Raw genomic sequence first — 22,794 nt, 5'->3', positions numbered from 1 at the left:
GAGGGGCGAAGCACTAGTACTAAGAACGGGGCAGTCAAAGCCAACAAGTAACCGGCCCCACATAATGTTGCAGAAATTACTGGACCCTCCACCCAAATGGAAAGGTTGTGAGAGAGGGAAATCTCTGCACCTGTTCCCAGAAGCGGGGCGACGCACGGTGAAGTCATGCGTGATCGACCAGGAGCCAGAGCGAAGATAGACACGATACGACCTACTAGTACTTAGGTACCCACCCACCCCACCAACCCAACCGAATGCAAGATTCCATGAATTTGGAAATGACAAAGGAAGTTGACACGGCCCTGAATCACGAAAGAATCATTACACGCCTCGCTTTCTGAAAAAGGCAGCCACTCCCATCAAGAGAATGGTGGTGTATTCTGGGTCTAGTACATATCCACTCGCATAAAAATTCGCCATTTTAGCGGGAATTGGAGCCCACGAGCATGCCTTCGATAGTAAATCCCAATTTGGATCCCACGATGGCAAGGACAAATGGTGCTCGGATCGACCTGTTTCCTCCCAAGGAGACAGTGACCTGCAAATAATAGTATTTGCAGATGACTATCAGCCTCATGGGATATCCTTGTCAATTTGTAGTATGCCTCCTCTACCGAGGTAGAATAGCCTGGAGTGACACCATGGTGTAGAATACCAACCATACTGTAGAGCCTATCTCTAGGGTCTAAGGGCCTGCGCTCCTCCTATGGCTACGCGGAGACCCTTCCAGCTATCTGCTGTTTTGGGTTCCTCTATGGTTGCAAGCTCTTGTACCGAATGCCTCAACATTCCGTACTTTATGAGCAGTGTTCATCCAACTAGCTCCTGAGTGTAACTCGCCGAAAGAAACAACCAGATCCTTTTGGTAACAAACGATGGAGGCTGGTATGTCTGAAGTCTCGTGATCCATGTGCCTAGGCTCCTAGAGTGACAAAGTCTTGGAGACGAGCGACTCTCATGCCACAGAGTATCGTGACCTCCCATGCAAGAACGGTCTCTTGAACAAACCATGGTCGGCTCCAATATTGGCGCGCCATCAGGTCAAAAGCGCCACTCCAGACCCTACAGTCAAGCCCGGCGTAGTCTTTTTGATCATCTTGGAGGTATAGTTGCTACAATTCGGTCTAGCTAGGGTCCATTCATGAAAGAGGGTCGTCCCTATCAATGGATGCAGCTATTTTGACTGCTATATCAGCAATTACTTCTATGAAGTAGTCGCTGTCATCCGCATCCACACCTAACCATGATAACACCTTATCCGCACAAAGATAGATTAACGATATCTTCCGTACCTGCCTGGTTATCTCGGGAATGCCCTCCTGATTAATACAGATAGCATCTACCCAGAAGAACATATCTGTGCGCTCCTGCATTTTATTTGCTTCCTTCACATCGCGGTAATGTCGCAGAGAGTCCAATAGATTCCGAGTCACGGGTACGTTATAGCCGTTGATCGTTATTAGTTTGTTCGGGGTATCTTCACCCCACACATACGAGAGAGCAATATGGGTTTTCATGTGGTTTTGTAACGAGGTGGTGAACTTGGTAAGTTGCAGTGTTTCACCATGTATGTCTGTTGGTCGGGGATGCAGCCTCAATAGCCGGATCTCAGGTTCTAGACGGATCCAGCGGTTGGTAGATGGAGTGCCAGCGTGAAGCCATTTCGGGAAATATGTTTGTATAAGACACAGAGTATATACCACGAAGGCAAGCGACCTCCCAGGGATGTCGCACTCTTGATATCAAGATCAGGCTGGCGGGGTAAGACTTGGCAAGGTTTGGTTTCTTTTCCTTCCTATGCAGAGCCACAAGTCTTTTCTTTTCTTCGCTGTTATTTGTCAATTTCGCGAAGGCATATATCGGTCAATGAACCATTCCTTGTGACCGTCGGCGCCTGGTATTCTCGAGAAGGTCCCCCAACTCGAAAGGACGTGGCTAGGTAACAGGTCAAAAGCCGTGATAATTACACACCAGGATGACCTGATTCGACAGCTACCTGCTAAGAACACAGATTTACGGTCCTTGTGCATTGTAGGCTCCGGGACTCTCAGAGCGTGTATTTTGATAGTGAACATCTTGAAAAAATGTGCCCTCACGATATCCAAACGTGCCTCCAAATTCCTGTTCCTCTGTCGATGAAAGACCTAGTCCATGCTCCACCGGTGTGTCTTCCTACCCGCGGAGATCACGAAGCCATTGAGATACTCGAGGAATTCGGCAAAGCTCTAATTCAATCCGAAGACGAAATCACTCAAGCGCAGAACTTAGCAGCCGGCCTTTCTGACATAGTGGTTATATTGGAACGTCCACTCCACAGAAGAAACCACAAATTCGACGTTAGTTTCGAAGACTTTGTCAAAAGTTCCAAAACACTGTTAGCAGTCGACGAGCTCATTCGCTTTGCTACCAAAGGTGCCCGAAGCATACAGACTGTCACCGTACTAGACGCTTTCTCTTATCGACCTGATAAAAATGCAACAGAGCAAGATAAACAGTGTCATGAAGTCCTCGCACAAATCCTGAGAGCGAAGTAACCAAAAGTCATATTGAGATGCCACCGTGACGCATATTGCGACGAATGGCTGAAAGAAATTGAGCTACCAGAAGAAAATTATCAACTAGTGCGCAAGGAAATCTCTATTGTCAACGGTCATCCCACAGTCGTGTTACAATCATTTCATCCATCATGCGCCGTGAACAATGCGGATTGCAGGCCCGAATACAGGGCCTTATTGATGTACCACTTTGTGGCAGCATTTTCGGAATTGACGAACCAGTTTTCCCTTCCGGAAGCAGCAGAAGAAATAAGAAAGCTATGTCTTAAAAAAGGTGGAAGAAAAGAGGAGGACATTGGCAAGTACGAACCATGGCAAATTGCGAGCCTCATCTCACGGGTGTTAGAAAAGCCATATGAAGGCCTAATTGATGTGCAATTTGTTGGGTTTGCAGACGAGACCCCAAGCGAAAGTCGCAGCAAACAGGTTCAAGCGTTCCATGCTTTGTACGGGTCGTTAAAACGGTTGTTTGGGAATGCTCATTCCTTTGGTGGTCTTGCTATCGCAAAAACCGTCTTGTTTCTCTGGAAGCGACATTTCGAAGAAGACCCATTATATCACCACATAATGTCGTGGCTTATATTACGCGGCAATGAGCAAAAGGATTGGTTCGCCTGTGAGACTTATCTAGTGTCCGACGAACGCAATATAGAAGAGAAATCATCGCACCTTCAGTTATCAACACCATCTACCATACGCGAGATCCTGACATTTGAAGACGAGCTCCTAATATTACTCTATCAGGCATCTACGACCCGTATAAGAGGTGAATATCATGCGGATGACTGCCGCGCTCGAATAATCAATGCGTATAAGGAGCACAACGATCTCGCTCGCAGATATTTAGGCGAACTGTCGATGAGCGATGTCAACCATGCAATGCATATCAGGACTTTGTTGATTTCTTGCGAGGTGTCTTTATCCACAATCAGCGACAGGACCTTTATACCAGGGAAGGAAGTGTACCTCGATGCCATGCGCTGCCTCACAGAATTGGCCAGGGGTATTGACTCTACTTTGCTAAGATGATCTGCCTTACACGCCAGAACAAGTTGTCGAGAATCTGACTTACTGCTGATGGTGAGTAATAACACTTCCAGGGTGGCCAAGTTCAGCGCCAATTAATTGATAGGAGAAGAGCAACCAAATATAATATGAATAGTGAAAAGCATGAGTGGTAATCTTTATATGTGTGCTCAATAGCCTGCAAGGGGGACATATGACACAGGGACAGATTATATTTACAGCCTCATCTAGAATAAGGGCAGTACGCAATATCTCTAGTCCTATCGAAATAAAATTTACATCTACATCAGGCGAAAGATGTTTGTTTGTTCTAATGGAGGAGTTTCGAAAGTCAGCATTATGCATCAGAACCTGCGCATTCCACGTCGCATAGACAAACAGCAGCTTCTGAATATCCTTTATTTGTTCGCTTTCCACAAGGACAAATCTCAATATACTCATAATATCCCGGGTATGGTCCTCAGCATGGGTGAAATTTCCCAACAAGTGAGTGAGCCAGTATAGGGACAGAACGCGTAGTAAGGTCCAGCCCGTTCGGGGAACAACACGATGCATCCTAGCATGAGTCAAAAGGCCCTCCGTGTAATCGTCCCGTAGTGTCAGTTGGCTCATCATTTCGTTTCTGTCCAAGGTTGACCAGCCAAGCTCTTCAATCAAGTGAGATTTGCAATCATCAATTGATATCGGAGAGGAAAACATTCTTGGAAAGGTTCGTAGGGTTCCAACGTTTCATTGGAGTCCAGAAGGGCTCGTCGTCATCTGTTTAATGGAGTTCGGAAGTTGGCAACGGAATGGAGCAATCACCACAATATACGAATTCACAGCAACAACCAAAGTCAACCTCATCCTCGTCTTCCTTGATAGGGAAATTGAATATCTACTTGGGAAAAAGACTTGCCAACGCAGCGTGCATCGAGAACCGCTTTCGGTTTTTGCCGATAATGAATTCAAACACCCCGGATTGCATGATATTGGGTGTCAGTTAGTCCGAAGCTCTCGTTCTCCGCGGCAACATGTCTTACTCATGATAATTGGGTAGTATTATGATGGATAAAGGTGGACGAGATAACGAGCTTCGAAATGATCAGAAGAATGGCACGGATATCAATGTTTAGGCAGACCTTAGATATGAAGATTTGAAAGATAATCAGAGGCAAAAGGTGTTTTACTACCCATTCATATGTACTACCCAAACCTCTTGGTAGGTACCTGGCAGGGCACTCCAGTTTAAAGGACTAGCCCATGCAAGAGTCCGCAACTGTCGAAGTAAATCTGATCTCATTGCCCTTTCAGTTCCGCTCCCGAGGGATGGTCCCGCGAAGGCTAGGATATGAGCCAATGAACTGATGGTTCACGGGCAAGTTGTGAAAAGTGTATCTGTAACCGTTGGCATCCAACTCGCCAAATTGAACGCCAAGACGGTCCGATAGCATGTAGTAAGATTGTTGCTTTTTACCACCCTAAGCGGCTTTTTATTGAAAGCTTGATGAAACGAATATTACGATTTATGGAGATATCAGCCCGCTAATTGACCCAAAGATTCCCTTGATGAAGAGCCTAGCTTTTCGTCCCGACCTGGCATGCGACTCGAGAATAATAATACAAGAAAAACATGTGCGTATGACACAAAGAGGTGCGCAATGCATCCGCTTCACTGATAACGAGACTGTGGTTGTGGACGGCGACCTTATGTCACAGTCTCATGCATATCAAATGCGTGCCGTTGGAGGTGCATTCTGCACGAGAAGAGCTCATCGCAGACATTACGCCTTATCTCTGATTGCGTGGAGATATGTAGATGCTTCCGCTTGATATGCTTGGTAAAGCCTCCACGGTCGGAGAATTTACAGGCTCGCTTTCCAATATCTAAATCCTGCTGGCCAGGACAGATGAAATAGAAGAGAGGCCTCTCGACGCCCTTCTCAGAGGGCTTGTCCTTCATTACCAATTGAATCGCAGACACGAGTCTCTCATTTGTCGGGGAAGAAGGCCGGGTCAATTGCAGCTGGCTGCTAGTGTCGTGCAATTTATATCATGGAATCTTGCGACTGCCCCCTCTTGTTAGAGACCATCGTGCAATTTGCGCCTGTAGGTTGCAGGATTCAAACTATAGACTTGGCGCATGTATTCAGCGCTGGAACCTGGAATCGGGGTCCATTAAAATCATTCCCCGAGGCCCCAAAAGGGCATCAGAAGCGGAATCTGTATTCTTAAAATAAAGACCCGGTCCTCTGATGTCGCAAGAGTTCACAAATCCAGCTATAGCGTGTAGTCCAACATGACGCACTCGGCCGGAGCTAAGGTAGACGTCACAAACGGTCCGCGGCCCATACGTAGACCGGGTTCACGCCGAAGGATCCACTGTTGGCCTCAACATCCAGTTTAGTATGTCCTTGACTGGTACTGGAATCATTGATATGGCCTATCTATACTCATGTTGATGGCGCTAACAGCCTGGCGCTTCATGACAACGGCGTCGTTGATAGCCCAGGCGTAGCCCAGCAGGATGATCGAGGTAGAGTACTTGCATGCCCTTTAGTCAGCCCAATAGCGAACTTATTCGGGAGGAATGGGTGAAGGAAGGTGGGCAGCATACGCCTTCTCCAAGGAAATCCCTGACGGAGATCAATTGCGTCATTTTGGCGACGCCATAGGCACGAGTCCACTTACAGTATAGTAGGGCGTCCACTGCAAAAGCACTATGGGGGAGTCCTTTTGACACGACTCTTAATCTGTTATATTGCAATTTGCAGTATCTCTATTATAGCCAAGTTTACTACGCTGCCAGTACGCACAGTGGGGGCCGGCATCGGAAGCCCGCGTTCTAGGCGGGTTAAAGTTTGGCAAGGAGAGATGAGAGGCCAATATTCATGGAACAGGTAGTTTGGTTCAACCGTGTTTTAGGGTTTACTCCTCGGACACGGGGATTGAGTGGATTGCACAGCAGATGTCGCAGTAGAGTTCATGGTCACCGTGGGTCAAACATGGCCTCGGCATCATAGATCCAAGTGTCATGAAAAAGTTACCCCTCTTGAATATGCAAAGCGTGACCTTTCATCCAAGACACGCGTTTTTTTTTTATCCTTTTACCTTTATGCTTCTTTCTCCGGCTACCAGGTTTCACACGCAACCCTTGCCATATCTCCCCTGGAAGCTTGGAGATGACGTCCTCTTCACCTCAACTTTATCTCTCTAGGTTCATTTGACTGTACCTCAACCACCAGGCCGGGAGGTAAGCATGATTGAAATCCCACCCGAGATTGTAGCTGGGTGGCCAGCTCCAAACTACGCAAACCCCGAGACGAAAGGGCCAGCTCTGCCAACGATTGTTCTTCTTTTCTTCGCATTAGCAGCCGTTGCTCTAAGCGTGGGTTTGTATGACAAACTCAAAATATCTCGACGGTTCTTTGCTGAGGATTACCTGATCATACTCGCAATGGTAAGCCCAACTTCTATTCTGTTGAATCCTTTGACCTGTCTTTCTAATTCATTGAAGGTTCCGACTACAGTAGTCACAATTATTGTCCTGCTGTCCAAATGGAAATACTTAATCGACAGGCATACATGGAATTTACCTCCACAGTATTTCAGACCAGCAAACATCATGACTACTGTCGATTTTGTTTTTTTCGCCCTGGCATCAACATTTGTCCGGCTATCGTTTCTTGCCTTCTACCGCCGCCTTGTTACCCATACAAAGGCTCAATTTTACAAGTGTACCATTTACTTTACAATGTTTGTCACCTCTGGGTTGGCAGTAGCGTGCATATTTGCGCTAGTATTTCGATGCAGGTTCGTGTGATATATCGATCCTACCGAAGATGCCTTCGTTCTCTGTACTAAATGTAACAGCCCAGTCAAAGCCGCGTATGATTTCAATCCGCCATCATTTTACCCTGACTATCCGTACCACTGCACAAACCGTGAAATGATCCTTTTTACTGGGAGTCTCATCGCAACTATCTTGGATTTTTGGATCATGTTGATTCCAATCCCATTGGCGTGGCAGTTGGATCTACCTCTAAAGCAACGCCTTGGGGTCCTGGGAATGTTTCTTCTTGGCCTTCTTATCTGCACTTGCGGGGCCGTTAAAACCAGATACCTCTATATCCTTTTTTCAACCTATGATGAGATCTGGGTTTCAACCCCAATTTGGATTCTGTCGGCGCTGGAACTTCACGTTGGAATCTTATGCTTTTCTGCACCTTCCATCCGCATAGTAGTGCGAGAGCATATAAAACGTTTCCATGAGTGGCACCATTGGAGATATCCAAGGACTGATAGTTTGACCAGTTTAGCTCATGAGACAGCGGGCGTTTATGCATAGTCGCTACAAAGTCTACGACCACCAAACTTAGCTATATATCGTCTACTTTTTTCCCCTATGTTCTATATACCTGCGGGTAAATTGGTCCTATTGGAGAGGAGTATGTATAATTCAGCTTACACTCCAACAGGAAATCCATAACGTTGTAAATGAATGGATGCCTATAGTGACAAACCCTCATACATATGTATATATATGCATGAAATTTAAGACTCAATGAATCTTAATCTCTCACATATTGTCAAAACGGTTTGGGATTCCGTGACCGTAGTATAGCTTAGACATATCTGAGCCGATCGATCTCACAATCAGTAAAGCCTTCTTAGTATCTGTCTTGACAAAACGCCTCAAGCAGAGTTCATGGTATCGCAGGGCTCCTGTCTGGTAGTAGTAGCTTCTCTTTAATTTAATCCTTTAAGTTCTATGCTCCTAATGATATTTTTACCAGGCATATTCCCATGATTGACAATCACCCGCTTAGTATACCTAAGCGCTTGTGTATATAAACCTTTCCAGCAGCGTGTTATTTCTGTTCTACCATATAAAAGCTGTAATCTGTTGGCCAGATTATTCGGTTAGAGGCACGACCAAATGCCAAGGGTATTTTGGTCGAGTGGCAGAACGCTCAACATAATTTAATCTGCCTCGGCTTATACGAACGAAATACCATGCTTCAGATGCCGATGGGTAGGTTATGAGAGATAGGTTGGACCCATAGCACTTGATTTACGGACCCTTAACCGTGTGATAGTACTGGTTGACCAAATTCGAAATTGCAAACACATAAAGCAGAAATAAGTTATACGGCCCTTGGACAACGTCTCCAGTAATTGTAATTATTCCTAAACTTCCCTGGGAAGAACCCAAGATATAATAAATAATATACATAACAATTATACTCTACAATACTCTACAGAAATATGATAATAAGCCTATTTTAGTAGGTTATCCAAACTATATAGGATCCTATATATCTGCAATTCTTTGCAGCACACGCGAAAACAATAAATAGCATTACATAGCAGGGCAGCGGAAGGTACATTACCAGCCAGAAGCAGCGGGCTGAGGCTCGGAATTGGGACCTAGAGAGTCACCCAGCATGCGGCATTGAGAACCACTTTCGTCAGTTTCGATCTCGTGCTGGATCGCTGCATGAGTCGGTGTCTGGCTGTTGGTGCATGCTGAATGGTTCTGCACTCTAAGCGTGCAGGTCTCTAGGTGGCTTGCAATTCCGTTTATTAAGGCCCTCGCGTCGACGTCTTGGTCTCCGATACCAGGGGGCAATGTACACATACCCTGAGACATCACAAGGGTGATTTCCTACTTGGCAGGCCGAGCAGGGTAACTCGCTCTTTCGTCTCACACAGCGCCGTTTGCGTTCTCGACAGCTAGTGCATGCTTCTCCGGCGGGTAATCGGGTCCCTTTACTTATGGATGTGTTTTGATTGGTCTCTGGCGTGGTGTAGCTCGGAAATCGGGGTCCGGGTCAAGGGTCTGGGGGCGTATTTAAGGATTCCAGTGCGTCAGGATAACGAGGTTAACGCAACTTTGAGGTGTAAAATGCGGGTTTGATGTATGCTATGCCAATACTGTACCCTAGATCAGGACTATGTGAGTGTGTTGCCAGCCCGTATAGGCCGGAGCGCTCCCGAATGTCTATTGATATGCAGTGCGTATGAGCCGGGGGTTTGTTCCCGGTGATTTGCCACGTCCGCTTATAGCCATCGCCACTGAATATACATCGCTAAATTTTGCCTATAGTATACACCCTAATACATAAGATACGTAAGTAGGTACATCTCGCATCTGGCGCATCTGATTAGCCCATTTTTAATGCTCTCGTATACCTCCAGCAATACATCCGCGCCTGCGTTTCCTTTCCCTTTTATAATTAGTCAGTCATCTCGTACTGGCTTTAGCTCCTGCAGGAAACTACTACTATAAGAAAAATATATATACGGTTAACTGATTGCATATTTATCGGTAAAATTACTCTGGAATAATATATATATATATGTATATTAGTGGACAGTCAAATTTTATATAAATAATGTTTAGACTATTATACAAAGACTTCCAGCAACTAGAAACATATGTGACCGAATATCGCCGATTCAATACTTGACTTGCGGCTCGCTTTCGCTTTCTAAAAGTATCACCTGGATGTCTTGCCCAAGTTATCAGCTTCTAGTTGAGTAACCAATACTTCCATCCGCTTGGCAGATGGTCACAAACGTGAGTTAGATTTCTACTTGTCCATCATTCGAGAAGCTGTAAGCCAGTAAGCCAGATGATATCCGGGTGATAATCCTGGGGATATTTTTCATGCTTAGTAATAGTTTTCATTAAATCTGCATAACTTAGCCTATCAATAGCCTATGTCGGATATCCCCACTTCTACCTTCGTTAAAGGCTCACTATATAATGTAGAAGACACAGATTTAAAAACTGCATAATCTCACTAAGACTCACTTCTGAGCACATCACAAATACCAGCAACCCGACCTTCATTCCCCACCATGCAAGCCATTAGAGTCCATCCGGCTCCTCCAGCATCTACCCCTTACTCACCCTCAAATCCAGCTCCATCATCAGCTTTGCACCTCGATCAAAATGTCCCCATACCAAAGCCATCAAGAGCTGGGGACGTCCTCGTTCGCGTCAAAGCCACAACAGCAATTCGCGATATGCTGACATGGCCTGAAACCTACTCTCATGAATACGCAATAATCGGGAACGATATCTCAGGAGTCGTTACGGAAGTCTTCTCAAAGGGCTGCAAATTCCAGCCGGGGGACGAAGTTTTCGGCATGGCGGCTGCAGACCGCGCAGGCGTATGGGCAGAATACGCCCTCGTCAACGAGGATGAACTTGCGCTAAAACCGAAATCATTGACCTTCGACCAGGCCGCGGCATTCCCCCTTAGCGCACAGACGGCGTATGAGGCTTTGTTTGACCATGGCGGCATTCCTGTTCCTTCTGTAGAGGAGGCTATCAAGAACAGGGCCGGGTCCTCCAGTCAGAAAGGTCATCGGGTACTAATTACTGGTGCCGCTGGAGCAGTGGGCATCTATCTCGTGCAGCTGGCGTGCGCTGCGGGAGTACATGTTGTGGCCTCCACGAGTTCAAATTCTCGTAATGAGGAGTTCCTTCGAGGCCTTGGTGCTGATGAAACGCTAGAGTACAGTATGCTGGAAAACTACCGAGGGACATTCGATGTTATTATCGATGTGGTAGGGAGAGAAGTATTGGTCAAATGTTGGGATTATGTGAAAGAGACGGGGGTATTGGTCTCGGTGGATTCCGCGAGTTATAACTTTGTCGAAGAGCATGAGAAACGTGGTATTCGGAAGGACAGTGTTCGGGCTTTGTTCTTCATTGTCAAAGGTAGTAGCCAGGCCTTAGATTATCTCGCTAAACTTGTGGACATGGGTACGGTGCAGTCTTTCGTTGTGGGGAGTTATCCCCTTGCAAGAGCACAAGAGGCGTACGATCATGCTAATGGGCGGTATTCTGGTCGTGGAAAATTGGTTCTCACGGTTTGAATGTGGAGGGCGCCACGCTGTTGAGCTCATAACTGCTTCATTTCCAAAAGCTTAATAACTTTGGTTCTTATTGTCTCTGTTTCAGTAATTTCCTTTTTTTTTTTTTTTTTTTGGATTTAGCATAATCAGTATAACCAGGCTTGAGAATAAGTCCACCTATTATGTACGAAAGCTATCAAATTTATCTGTGCACCGCTGGGCCACAGTCAGGTTTGTTGAATGGTAAAGCTCTTGTGGATCATCTGAAGTAGCCTGCCATATAAGGTCCCTATCTAGAAATAGAATAAATTCAACTATTATGAAGGCATGCTGTCAGGGATAATGAAAAGGACCTGTTAGTATAATAGCCATGATCTCGCATTTACATGCGGCCCGCATATCCGTACCATGACTCCACTCGGGTTTCCGATAGGCCTACGGCAAGCCAATGTCCTCTAATAGCCTATGCGGAAAAGCTCTGTCAACATAGCGAGATGCCGAACCTTCCGTTCCTACTCAGTGTCTCCATCGGAAAGTGACTTCGGTAGTCCTATTTAAGGACCTCAATGGCCATGGTCAAATTTCACTCCCATTGCTAACGCTCATAGAGCCTCGAAGCGTGCTATATCTTAATATCCGGAACACCATCTCTTACCAAAGTTTCGGCCAAGTCCACCAAGAGTTCAAGATGCAGAGGATAGTTGTTGTCGGGACCGGTTTTGCTGGAATGTGGAGTGCCCTTGCTGCCATGCGGTTGATTGACCTACACGGAGGGAAAGCTGCCGGCATTGAAGTGACGGTCATATCACCAGAGCCAAGACTAGTTATGCGTCCTCGCTTGTATGAATCAGGCGCGAAAAACATGAGTGCTGCACTTGACGACCTCTTCCGTGTCACGGGTATCCAGTTTGTCAAAGGCACGGTCGAGACCATCTGTGTCCCGGAACGCCTGGTGAAGATTGTGGACCAGGCTGGAGTGGGCTCGACTCTCTCCTATGACCGGCTCATCTTGGCAGCCGGCAGCCGCTTGAGACGTGCAAATATCCCCGGGCTTCGTGAGCATTCATTCAGCATCGACCAGCTTGGGGAGGCGGCAGAGTTCGAGGCTCATCTGCACAGTCTAGCTTCCCTTCTTCCTAGCCCCGCTCGCAATACGGTTGTCGTTGGAGGCGGCGGTTTCACGGGTATTGAGATCGCAGCCGAGCTTCCCAACCGCTTACGTTCGATTCTCGGCCAGGATGCGGAAGTGCGTGTCGTCATTGTCGAGCAGGCTGCTGAAATTGGCCCCGAACTGGGAGCCAACCCACGACCAGTCATTGTCCAGGCCCTCGCAGAGCAAGGGGTGGAAACGAAGCTTGGAGCAGCAGTTATGTCGGTGGACGGCAAAGGTGTGGTGACTACCAGTGGCGAGCGCATCGAGTCCCTCACGGTTCTCTGGACAGCTGGACTAGAAGCAAGCCCATTGACCCAGCAGATACCAGGCCTGAAAGACAAATGCGGTCGTCTTCACGTCAATGCGGATCTACGTGTCCCATCCGCGAAAGATATCTTCGTGGCAGGTGATGCAGCCTTGGCCAAAACAGATGGCGATGGCCACTATGCAATGATGTCCTGTCAGCATGCCATGTATCTTGGCCGCTTTGCCGGGCACAATGCTGCTGCCGATTTGCTGAGAGTTGCGACTAAGCCCTACTCTCAACCTACTTATGGAACGTGCCTTGATCTGGGCCCATGGGGGGCAGTTGTCACTGAGGGTTGGGATCGCACGGTCAGATTCAAAGCATCCGTGGCTAAACCGATCAAGAAAAACATCAATCGCGTCGTGATATATCCACCTACTGCGAACCGTGCGGAGGCGTTTGCTGCTGCTGACCCCGACAGCCCTGGTCCTACTTTGACTTGAAATTACCGGGTCCAGGCTTGCATACATCATTTCCAATTATAATTTTAAGGTTGCAGGCCATCAAGGGGTACTCGATGGAATATCTTCATTACCAGCCTATAATTAGCCTATCTACGCTCTACAGCATAATAGACATTATCATCACTTAGCGGATACCAGTTTGTAACCATATTCAAGGCCTGGTAGTTGCATAATATTTGAAAATATACCCGGCCCTTAGGGTAGTCACATGGTCTTTCTAAGCCACTATATCAAGTTGAGATGGCGATAGAAAGGCATCAAATGGAGCCGATCAACGTGTATTTACAGTATCTAAGACTAATCTTCTGATGCATTGAAGCCATGGAGTCTTTATAGGTAGTAATACCTAGTACAAGCATTCCTACCAACCATTAGTGGCTGGAAGCAGCGAGATGAGGCCCCATTATAAAGAGTGGAAGCGCATAGTCAAGTATAATAGCATAGAGTAGCTAAAATTGAGATCTTCATGTCTGCGGTCGACATAATGGATTTATGACAAGCTTCAGCTCGTGACCAAGAAATTCAATCCAGAGGAAGGACTTTATGATTAAATGGAATTGAGAATGAGTTGTTGTTAGAAGATGTCAACCCGAAAGGCCATGGTAGACAATTATATAAGCAACAATTCAGGTTATTGATCCAAGGGTCTTGTACAGAGTACCGCTTGACATTCATCTACTCTCAAACAGCTATTAAATGCCTCAATGGCTTGCATATGAAGTGTCGGAATGTTTTGAAGCGGTATAAAATGTAGAGAGGTTTGTGACCAGCAGGCCGCGTACCACGGCCTCCAGATTGGCATAGTACACGTACTGTGCAGATCGTGAGAGGTTGTACCTAAGGATCAATCCCTCACCGTATGAGGTCTTCTTCAAAAATTTATGATGTTACCATATGTTTGATAAAAAAAAAGTATGTTATCTTCATGAGACCCAAAGAGCACTGTGCATGGAAATGGGTTTAGTGTGAGCTACTGGAGCACCACCATGGTACTCTGGATATTGTTCATTATACCTGCTGAATTGATTAAATTCTGGAGTATCAGAAGCACAGGATAAGCCAGTAAGGTTGGTAGCTCCATTCTACATGCTCCAGAACCTCCAACGCAATGTCGTGCTGATCATAAGCAAGGGCTATGCAAGAAAGGTGCTAGTCGGTAGCAGACGCTTCAATAGCGGCTGTGTGCATCTTATGTCTCCTGTGAGCTCAGATAACTACTGTCATGCATGAAGTTGTTGACTTCGTTCACCGCCAAAGCTGGCATGGCTGATCATCGTCCACTCCAGTAATCGGGTTTACCGAGACAGGGCAAAGTATGAAACCAAAGGCCGACTCAGCTCCCGCTGTAGTTTAGTAGACCCGTCAATTGAACATGTACTCGTAATATCTAATTTCTAATTCCCGACAGTGCCCTGTCCCCAGCACGTCTCCCTACAGCTTTCAACCAGGCCTCCACACCCTATGAGCTATTTTTGCATGCATATCAAGAGTGCAAATCGCGAGACAGTATCTACATCTAAGTTATATCCGTCACAAACCTAGGAGATAAATATCAATTACTATCTATTTCATAAATTTATAATCAAAGATGCCTGGGAAACTGTTGCTAATAGGCAGCTCAGATAAGGCGTCGGATAGTCCGGAGTAATCCAACTGTGGAGATAACGGGCTACTTGACTAGCGCTGGATGTGGATTAGTCCCTGCCATTTAGCGGGAAGGTGGTCAATTGAGTTTTATACCCTAACATACCCCAAGCTTCCCCGACAGAAGAGCCGTTCACTCAATCTCAATATATCTCAGCACTAAAACCAGGGATTAGAGAACAAGTGGACTCCCATTATCATGACTCAATGCAAATCACCTTCCAGAATAAGCTTCACCGGAGCTTACCCCGACGGTGCATTGGTAAAGTGGAGATGAGGTCCAGAATGGGGCCACGAGCAGGGCTTATCAGCAACTAGTTTAATTACTGTCTTAGCTCCCACGGACGACCGACGGGCCACCGGGGTGTTCCCCGCGCAGTAAATGAGCATAAATAAGACGAATTTTGTCCGTTCTCGCGACAGGGTCAGAGGGATGTAGGTCTGTGTCCAGTCGTTGCCTCCTTGGATCTCGATATGCAGCTACAGAACCTTATTATCGTTGGCTCCCTGGCCGCAGGAGCAGTAGCAGGAGATTTTAAGAGGCAAATTGCCACAAATGGGACCGGAAATGCATGTGCACAGATTAGCAGTAGGGCATCTAGGACTCTAGCGGCTTCGCCATCAGGTCGGTTTCGTGTGAATTCTGCGTTGTTTCTGGCTGCAGGGCCTTTTATACTGACTTGCATAATGCTGTAGCTACCCCGGTCGTGGATGGTGAGCTTGCTCTGGCCTGCTTGAAGTCAGTTCCTCTGGGGAAGACTGAGGCTCTCCAGTTAATGGAGTCGATTTTCCCCTATGTGGAATGGCAGTCTGGTAAGTTGACTTTAGCCATCCCATATTTGTGGTTTAGAGCCAAAGATCACTGACATTGAGCACCAGATACTTCGTATATCAAAGATCCGCCCTCTGCTTATCTCGAACCGGCGGTGGATATTTGGGCTGAACTAAACAAGGTCTATGACAACATCAAGTCCGACAAATATGCCGGTGAATATGAGTTCCAAGCGGATCTCTTCAAGGCGTTCAACCTCGCCCATGACGGACACTTCCGTTTCTTCCCGGACCTTCTCACCAAGGTGCTGACGTTCCACCGTAACGTTGGTCTGGTTTCCGTCAGCTTAGACGGCAAGGAGACGCCTCAGATCTACGTGCACAGTAAGACTTCTCCTACTTAGCCGGCAGAAGCCCTGTCGACAATGGCGCTAACTTCATTAGCCGATATTGTCGGAAAGGTAGAGAGCGGACTTGATCCATCTCCAGTTAAATCAATCAATGGAGAAGACGCGGTGAAATACCTCGAGTATTGGTCGCAACTAGGAAGTCTGAACGATCCTGACGCACTATACAACTCACTTTTCTTCTCGAAGCCCTTTGCAGCAAGCACCCCCGACTTCGATGGTTACTTTTCAGGAAGTGCCCGCTACGGATACATCTACCCTGGAAATACAACGACGATCGAGTTCGCCAACGGAACCAGCAGATCCTACCGAACCACAGCACACATCAAAGCCGATCTCACCGGAGTAACCGATGGACAAAGCATGTACCAAAAGTTCTGCACAGGACCATCCAGCACGGAAACCGCAGCGTCAGCAACATCATCGCCAGCAGCGACAGCAACCGCTACTCCGGCACCAGGCTATCCAGACCCTGAAGTCATCAGCTCGGACAACGTCATCTCCGGCTACTTCCTCGACTCAGACAAGAACTCCGAAGTCGCCGTCCTGAGTATGTTATCTTTCGAGCCCAGCACGCCCGCCGAATTTCAAGCCGTTCTTGAGAAATTCCTCCGCCACGCAAAGGCTGCAGGCAAGACCAAGCTCGTCATCGACCTCTCCGGCAACGGGGGCGGATATATCTTGCAAGGCTACGACACCTTCCGCCAGCTATTCCCCAGCATCGTGCAAGATGGGTACACACGCTTCCGCTACACCGAAGCCCTCGCCGCCATGGCCGAGCAATTCTCCGCCGTCCTCCCAGAAGACTTCAACCCCGACAACGCAACCTTCGACGAAATCCAAATGTTCGAATCACCACCAAACTACCGCTACGACCTAAACCTCCAAAACAAGCACTTCAGCTCCCTCGAGGAGAAGTTCGGTCCCCACGAGTACAACGGCGACCAGTACACGAGCATCATCCGCTGGGATCTGGACGACTCGCTCACCACTGTCAACGAGACATATGGCATGGGCATGGAGATTACGGGGTACGGCACGCGCCGGAACTTCACGCAGCCGTTTGCCGCCGAGGACATCGTCATGCTGTATGACGGTTACTGCGCATCGACCTGCACGCTCTTCTCCGAGTTCATGCGTCTCCAGGGCGGTGTCAAGAGCATCGCTATCGGGGGTCGTCCGTCCTCGGACCCGATGCAGGGGATCGGCGGTATCAAGGGATCCAACAATTTCGCCTTCTCCTACATTTACTCTCTCGCCCAGCTGGCCATCGACTCCGCTAAACCCGGCCAGGAACACAAAGCTAACTGGACCGCACTGACGGAACTGAGCGACCTACCTACGACCCGTTCGACGGATACCTCCATCAACGTGCGGGACAATATCCTCCCGGAGAACTTGGAGGACGGACTTCCGTCGCAGTTTGTCTACGAGAAGGCTGATTGTCGCCTCTTCTACGAACCAGAGATGATCGTAGATGTCACTGCGATGTGGGAGGCCGCTGCTGATGCGGCATGGGGTAACAAGGAGTGTGTCAACGGACAACTCGATCTGAAGAAGCGGACGACTACAAGAGCTCGCCGGAGTAGAAAGTCCGCTCCGCGAAAGATGACCGTCAAAGTGCCTGCCAATCCGGTCTCGGATCGCTCGCCTTGGTGGACACAGAAGCATGGAACTAGGGTGCCTCTTTGAGTACCTGGCGACTAAGTTTGCCATGGCGGCTGCGTGTTAGCCCAGAACAGAGCCTCCCTCGATTCTTAATTACATGTTAATGAGACTTTACGCGGTAGGTGTAAGGATTGAGTTTATATGAGATGTTATATACTGTCTTTCATACTAGTAATGAAATGTATATTATGAAGCAGAGATAAGTCGTCACACCGCTCCTAGTCAATTAGTACCCTAACAATAATGTCTATCAATATACTTCCTAGACTGCCTGTTACTATGATTCATAGAGAAATAAAGGACATATTCAATTATTCGAATGTATATGGACCGGTCATTCCGGATATGCCCAAAACAAGGATATATCTTAAATTTATACATTGATAGTAGATTCGAGACTGTAAATACATAAAGCACAAAGGCAGTCACAGAAGCCAGAGGTAAATGCAAAGCTGTTGACCGCAATAAAAGCTATGTACAAGAACGTGGTCGCATGAGGCTAGAAAGTAATATTCTACACCAGGGGGTATCAAGAAAAGAGAACCTAATATCACAGAGGATCACAGCCGAAATGCCTTTGATCATCCTCCTGCTCCCAAGTTGATGAGGTTGTATGTGATAAATACATATACAATCACCGCGCCTGTTCCGATTAACGCATATTAACAGGCAGCTCGTGGGCCATTGTATTAGGATCGGCAGATAGCTCTGAGCGAGCCGGATTAATATCAAGCTCCGCTACAGATACACCTTTGTGCTCTGCAGCCGATATGCCAGCACTGGGGTTTATGATAGGAGTGACCTCTTTCCGTCGTCGTCGACGCAGCAGAAGCCAAACCAATGCAATTATAAGTGCAACGCCAGCACAACCACCAACAACACCACCAGCAATAGCGCCGGCATTGCTAGATGATGTGCCAGACTTTGATTCTGTGGCGGCCGGGGGATCTGTGTTTGTTTCGGTTGGTATAGCAGACGAGGATGGTGTCACTGATGCTGATGCGGATGCGGATGCGGATGGAGTGCCTTCGGTTAACCAGTGATATGGGACGTTAACTCTTCATGCTTTTTCAGATCATTCAAGTTCAAGCTGGGACTCACCACTTGCAATGAGATTCAGTAGACTCTGCGAAGGATTATCGAGTTCCCCGCTCCCCGGATCAGCACAGGCAATACCTGCTCCACCTTCGCTAAAGGTTTGCACAAAGCCCCGCTTCCCCTGCAGACAGCAAAAGTAATCACCATTATTGTTATACAGGTCCCAGGTCTCATTGTTGGCGCAGTGCGGGTCTTGTTCGATTAATGCTTTGCACCCTGACTTGGTACGACAACAGACATTTCTATCATTATCACTCCTTTCAGATTGGCAATACGTGCCCTCGGGACAACAATCATGCCAATCACCCCAGGGGCTGCCGCAATCTTTCTCATTCGCGGCGCAGGTGCCGTTTCTCCGAAGAGTGAAACCAGCGGGCGGGCTGGAGTAGTAGTCATCCATCTTTTACCACAGCGTGAGGGTGTAAGCTAGACCGGTCACCACCGGAGGATCTTAAGAGCAAGTTATAAGGGGTCTCAATGTGCCGCAGAAGGGACGTTGGTGAGATTATAGGTGGGAGTGGAGTCAGGGCAGAAATCCCCGTTCGGATCTCACGACAGCCGAGGGCTTCAGATGCAGATCGCCAATTTAAAACTCGTATTGGCTTGCTGTGGAGGAGAACCCCAAAAGCACCGGGGCCTCTTGGCGCACAATTATCCCCACAATAATATTCCGCCCAGGGGGTCTGATCGAAGCCCAAAGTGTCAGGACTCGGCAAGGCGGAATTGTGGGAGCACTGGCGCCAGAAATATCATTCTTTTGGACGGTGTGACTCCTAGTGCACGCCGCCGATTCAGCCTTTTGTATGGCCATCCATCCAGAGTTAAGGACTAGGAGATCTGGGGAGGGAAGCACATGATAGATGCCCCAACTTCTGGAACAACTTCCGAATGCTATATAATATGCCTCGATGGGCTGTCATACTGCCCTTTTCGTCGAGATAGAAGTGGTAAGGCACGATAAATTATAAGAGAGATATCCTGCAACATATCAACCGTGAAGAAACAGAGGAATCCCTATCAGACCAGCACGACAACCAAGGCCTCCATGCCTAACCTAGAGCCTAGATTTTCCATCGCAAATTTCTCTCGTCCCACTTCTGCAATTGAACAATTTAGGCGCGTCTGGCATTCGTCAGAGGGGTACGTAGTTAATAAGGCATTGTCTGCAGCTTCGACCGCTTCTTTGCGCTTATCAGGACCCTCCTCCTTGGGCTTCTGGGCTGCCAATTCCCGTTCTTCGATCCAATGTCGGATTTCCTGCTCGCAAGCTTGCAAGGAGTGTTGCGAGCACGTTTTAGCACTCTTCCATGTTACAATGGCAGAATTAAAAAACTGCATTGTGTCATGCCATTCTCGGAATGTAGTTTGCCAGCTAAAAAGAGAGTCACAAAACTCCCGGCACGCCTTCATGCCTTTCATCCATGTCAGCTGAACCCGTTTCCAGCTTTGGCAAAGAATATCATAATCTTGCTTGGCAATTCGCCATCTATATGCATGGTCGCCGCGAAGCAAACTCTCTAAATCTTCCAGTTGTTCAAAGTATGCCAAGTACGCGTCTTGCCATGTTTCTGCCGAATGATACCAAGTGCCCGCCTGGACCTGCCACCGGGTACCGGCCACTTCCAAGTCGTCGAACTTTTTCGCATGGTCCAGGGAATGTATGTATGGGCTACCAGGTATGGCCGGCTTCCCCAGGACCTCGATTCTAGATCTAGAGTGGTTCGAATCGACACCCTCCCAAATAGACATGCCTTGGCCGTCCATCAGTCCATGAACATAGCAGTCTCCGAGAAGTTCGTAGGCGGTTAGGAATTCCACAAATTGTCTGCGGAACGGTGTTAACATCTGTGGGTTACGTCTATCCCGGAGGATGAATGGTGTTCTACCGCCCGGTAGCATGCAGACATGGTCACCTTTCTCCATGCTGGCAGGCCCCAGTCCAATTCTACCGTGCACTGTAATGAAGAACCTTCGACGGTATGTTGCTTGTATAATAGAACGGCGAATGCTATTTGAGTTCAAGTTTCGAGCACCGAGATCCGCGGTATCTCCCATCAGTCGATACGGGCGTAGCAAAAGTGGTTCTCTATAGTCTGGTACTTCTCTTGCCAACCAACGTCCAATAAAATCTCTATCTAGTAGAGATAGCCGTCGAGATTGGCCAGTTGTAGTATCAGACACAAGGCCAGCGCACATAGTGCTCTCGAAGTCTTCGCGGGGCATCGTCTTCTCGAGAAGGAACGAGTATTCAGTGATTATCGCAAGCCACGAGCTAATCGTCGAAACTAATACAGCATCAGACCACATTGCTTCTCCGACAACCATAATGGGTTCAACTATCAAGGCCGGCAGAGAGATACGGCCTTGGTCATGCACGCGCAAGCACATATGTCCTTCCCGAGACCTGTAGTACTTTTCCATGACTTCAAGGCAGTTCTTTCGGAGTATATAACGGCACTTGTATGTTCTCAGCAGGTCGTCTGATTCCTCCCGTAGCACATAGATTGAAGTGTTGTTGCATGCGGTGTAGTGTTCCACATTCGCTACCCGGCTCTGTATTGATGCCTCAAGGGGTGAACTCCAATCAGGTACCCACGAAGGAAGTGCGTGGCTGTTCTTCATTGTGAAGTCGCCCATCAATACACTGAGACTCCCCGATCTAGATATAATATCGAGAGCAGTGTCAACGAAAACCTCCAGCTCTGAGGCCGCATAATTAGGCTCAACAGAAGGCTTGTCCTTTGCAAGACCGAGCAGAGCATAGACCTTATCTCTTGGGTCTGTCGCCGCTCTGCCACTGAATTGACGCAAGAGCTGTAACAATGTTATCTGCTCAGGACTCTGCCATCGGGTTCGGATTGACTCAATGCTGAGGATTCGCCGAGAAAATTCAGCCAAAACTTTCGTGTCGTGTGCTGCGAGTGAGCGAATCTCCATCTGAGAGTTGACATGCACGCGGTTCGCAGCCTTAACGAACATCTCCCACGGAGCAAGCATAGAGCCATACAAGATCACAATCCTGCTGGGGATGACCACCTCTTGGATAACCCAGACCCTCTTCCACCATGTGACTGCGGAAAGAAATAGCCTTAACGCTTCCATGATTTCGTCTAAGCTACCTTGATCTTTGCCCGCCGTAAACCTGTTCATGTCCACTCCGTCGGCTAGAAGTTGAAGGAAACAGAAAAGATAGCTCCCATCCTGATGACTCAGGGGCCTTCGCCAGACAAGGCCCGTATCTATCTCATTGAAAGCCAGCGTGGAGTAGCATTCATGAGGCGTCATTGTATGTGATATGGCATCCCTCGTCCTTGCAGGGGTGTTAAAAGATTGGGAAAAGCTTGGAGCCAAGGCATCACCCAGATAAACAACCACCTCTTGACATTGAGCGTAGATGTTTCCCATCATCTTTACCTGTTCTGTCTTCTCTTCGTCATCAGATTGGTTTATGCAGATAGCATCGACCCACAGGCAGACAGCCTCGCTGTCACTGCGTAGCTGCCGTAGAGCGCGTCGGAGATGCCTAGTAATATGTACCGGAGAACCATTTAGGTAGATAGGTTGCGAATGTTTCGATCGGCCCCATACATACGATAGGGCCTTATATTCTGGCTTTCCATTGAGCGAGACGGTGCGCCATGTACAGTGGATCGGGTCGGACCACTTGCCAGGCAGGAGGTTCAACAGTCGGATCTCGTTCGAGAGGAGCTTTTCTGATTGTTCCATTTTCGAGACGAACGTAGCAAATCGATGTGAGGAAAGAGGAAATAGGTTATGCTCCGCAGCATCGATATGGAAACTGCGAGCGATAGTTTCGCCGAGATGCTAAGTAGAGCATATGGTTGATTGT

At 47.8% G+C, this 22,794-nt stretch overlaps 8 protein-coding genes across 8 annotated transcripts; 5 read left to right on the top strand and 3 right to left on the bottom strand.

Annotated features, from left to right (window-relative positions):
* Positions 1–1,979: 1,979 nt before the first annotated feature.
* Positions 1,980–3,584, top strand: BDV38DRAFT_294198 (uncharacterized protein; the record flags this gene model as incomplete). The annotated part of the gene is made up of 2 exons (XM_032062448.1): positions 1,980–2,496; positions 2,542–3,584. The coding sequence occupies exons 1-2, from the start codon at positions 2,085–2,087 to the stop codon at positions 3,582–3,584; spliced, it is 1,455 nt and encodes a 484-aa protein (XP_031912022.1). The 5' UTR covers positions 1,980–2,084.
* Positions 3,585–6,819: 3,235 nt separating this feature from the next.
* Positions 6,820–7,988, top strand: BDV38DRAFT_272437 (uncharacterized protein; the record flags this gene model as incomplete). Its single annotated transcript, XM_032057488.1, has 4 exons — positions 6,820–7,020; positions 7,078–7,373; positions 7,434–7,832; positions 7,940–7,988. 4 exons carry the CDS (start codon positions 6,820–6,822, stop codon positions 7,986–7,988), a joined length of 945 nt encoding a protein of 314 aa, XP_031912021.1.
* Positions 7,989–8,816: 828 nt separating this feature from the next.
* Positions 8,817–9,535, bottom strand: BDV38DRAFT_250796 (uncharacterized protein). Its single transcript, XM_032054989.1, has one exon. It carries the CDS (start codon positions 9,211–9,213, stop codon positions 8,950–8,952), a length of 264 nt encoding a protein of 87 aa, XP_031912020.1. The 5' UTR covers positions 9,214–9,535; the 3' UTR covers positions 8,817–8,949.
* An 815-nt stretch (positions 9,536–10,350) lies between these two features.
* On the top strand, positions 10,351–11,453 carry BDV38DRAFT_294195 (NADP-dependent oxidoreductase; the record flags this gene model as incomplete). Its single annotated transcript, XM_032062447.1, has 1 exon — positions 10,351–11,453. Exon 1 carries the CDS (start codon positions 10,428–10,430, stop codon positions 11,451–11,453), a length of 1,026 nt encoding a protein of 341 aa, XP_031912019.1. The 5' UTR covers positions 10,351–10,427.
* Positions 11,454–12,043: 590 nt separating this feature from the next.
* BDV38DRAFT_294192 (NAD(P)/FAD-dependent oxidoreductase) lies at positions 12,044–13,485 on the top strand. Its single transcript, XM_032062446.1, has one exon. The coding sequence runs from the start codon at positions 12,121–12,123 to the stop codon at positions 13,333–13,335; it is 1,215 nt and encodes a 404-aa protein (XP_031912018.1). The 5' UTR covers positions 12,044–12,120; the 3' UTR covers positions 13,336–13,485.
* Positions 13,486–15,474: 1,989 nt separating this feature from the next.
* On the top strand, positions 15,475–17,870 carry BDV38DRAFT_284430 (uncharacterized protein; the record flags this gene model as incomplete). The annotated part of the gene is made up of 4 exons (XM_032060265.1): positions 15,475–15,625; positions 15,697–15,813; positions 15,880–16,155; positions 16,216–17,870. 4 exons carry the CDS (start codon positions 15,475–15,477, stop codon positions 17,868–17,870), a joined length of 2,199 nt encoding a protein of 732 aa, XP_031912017.1.
* Positions 17,871–18,337: 467 nt separating this feature from the next.
* On the bottom strand, positions 18,338–19,437 carry BDV38DRAFT_120694 (uncharacterized protein). The gene is made up of 2 exons (XM_032051122.1): positions 18,948–19,437; positions 18,338–18,872 (listed from the first exon to the last, which is right to left on the bottom strand). Exons 1-2 carry the CDS (start codon positions 19,342–19,344, stop codon positions 18,499–18,501), a joined length of 771 nt encoding a protein of 256 aa, XP_031912016.1. The 5' UTR covers positions 19,345–19,437; the 3' UTR covers positions 18,338–18,498.
* A 1,593-nt stretch (positions 19,438–21,030) lies between these two features.
* Positions 21,031–22,670, bottom strand: BDV38DRAFT_272433 (HET domain-containing protein; the record flags this gene model as incomplete). The annotated part of the gene is made up of 2 exons (XM_032057487.1): positions 21,031–21,073; positions 21,139–22,670. 2 exons carry the CDS (start codon positions 22,668–22,670, stop codon positions 21,031–21,033), a joined length of 1,575 nt encoding a protein of 524 aa, XP_031912015.1.
* Between the last annotated feature and the right edge of the window lie 124 nt (positions 22,671–22,794).

The sequence above is a fragment of the Aspergillus pseudotamarii genome (assembly GCF_009193445.1).
Source record: "Aspergillus pseudotamarii strain CBS 117625 unplaced genomic scaffold BDV38scaffold_38, whole genome shotgun sequence".
Lineage (NCBI taxonomy): Eukaryota > Fungi > Ascomycota > Eurotiomycetes > Eurotiales > Aspergillaceae > Aspergillus > Aspergillus pseudotamarii.
This window is presented reverse-complemented; position numbering and strand designations above follow the sequence as displayed.

Coding starts and splice junctions, on each gene's coding strand:
- BDV38DRAFT_250796 (XM_032054989.1), bottom strand. CDS start 9,213: ATGTCTCAGGGTATGTGTACATTGCCCCCTGGTATCGGAGACCAAGAC.
- BDV38DRAFT_294192 (XM_032062446.1), top strand. CDS start 12,121: ATGCAGAGGATAGTTGTTGTCGGGACCGGTTTTGCTGGAATGTGGAGT.
- BDV38DRAFT_120694 (XM_032051122.1), bottom strand. CDS start 19,344: ATGGATGACTACTACTCCAGCCCGCCCGCTGGTTTCACTCTTCGGAGA. Junction 18,873..18,947: donor ACTGAATCTCATTGCAAGTG/GTGAGTCCCAGC, acceptor GGTTAACCGAAG/GCACTCCATCCGCATCCGCA.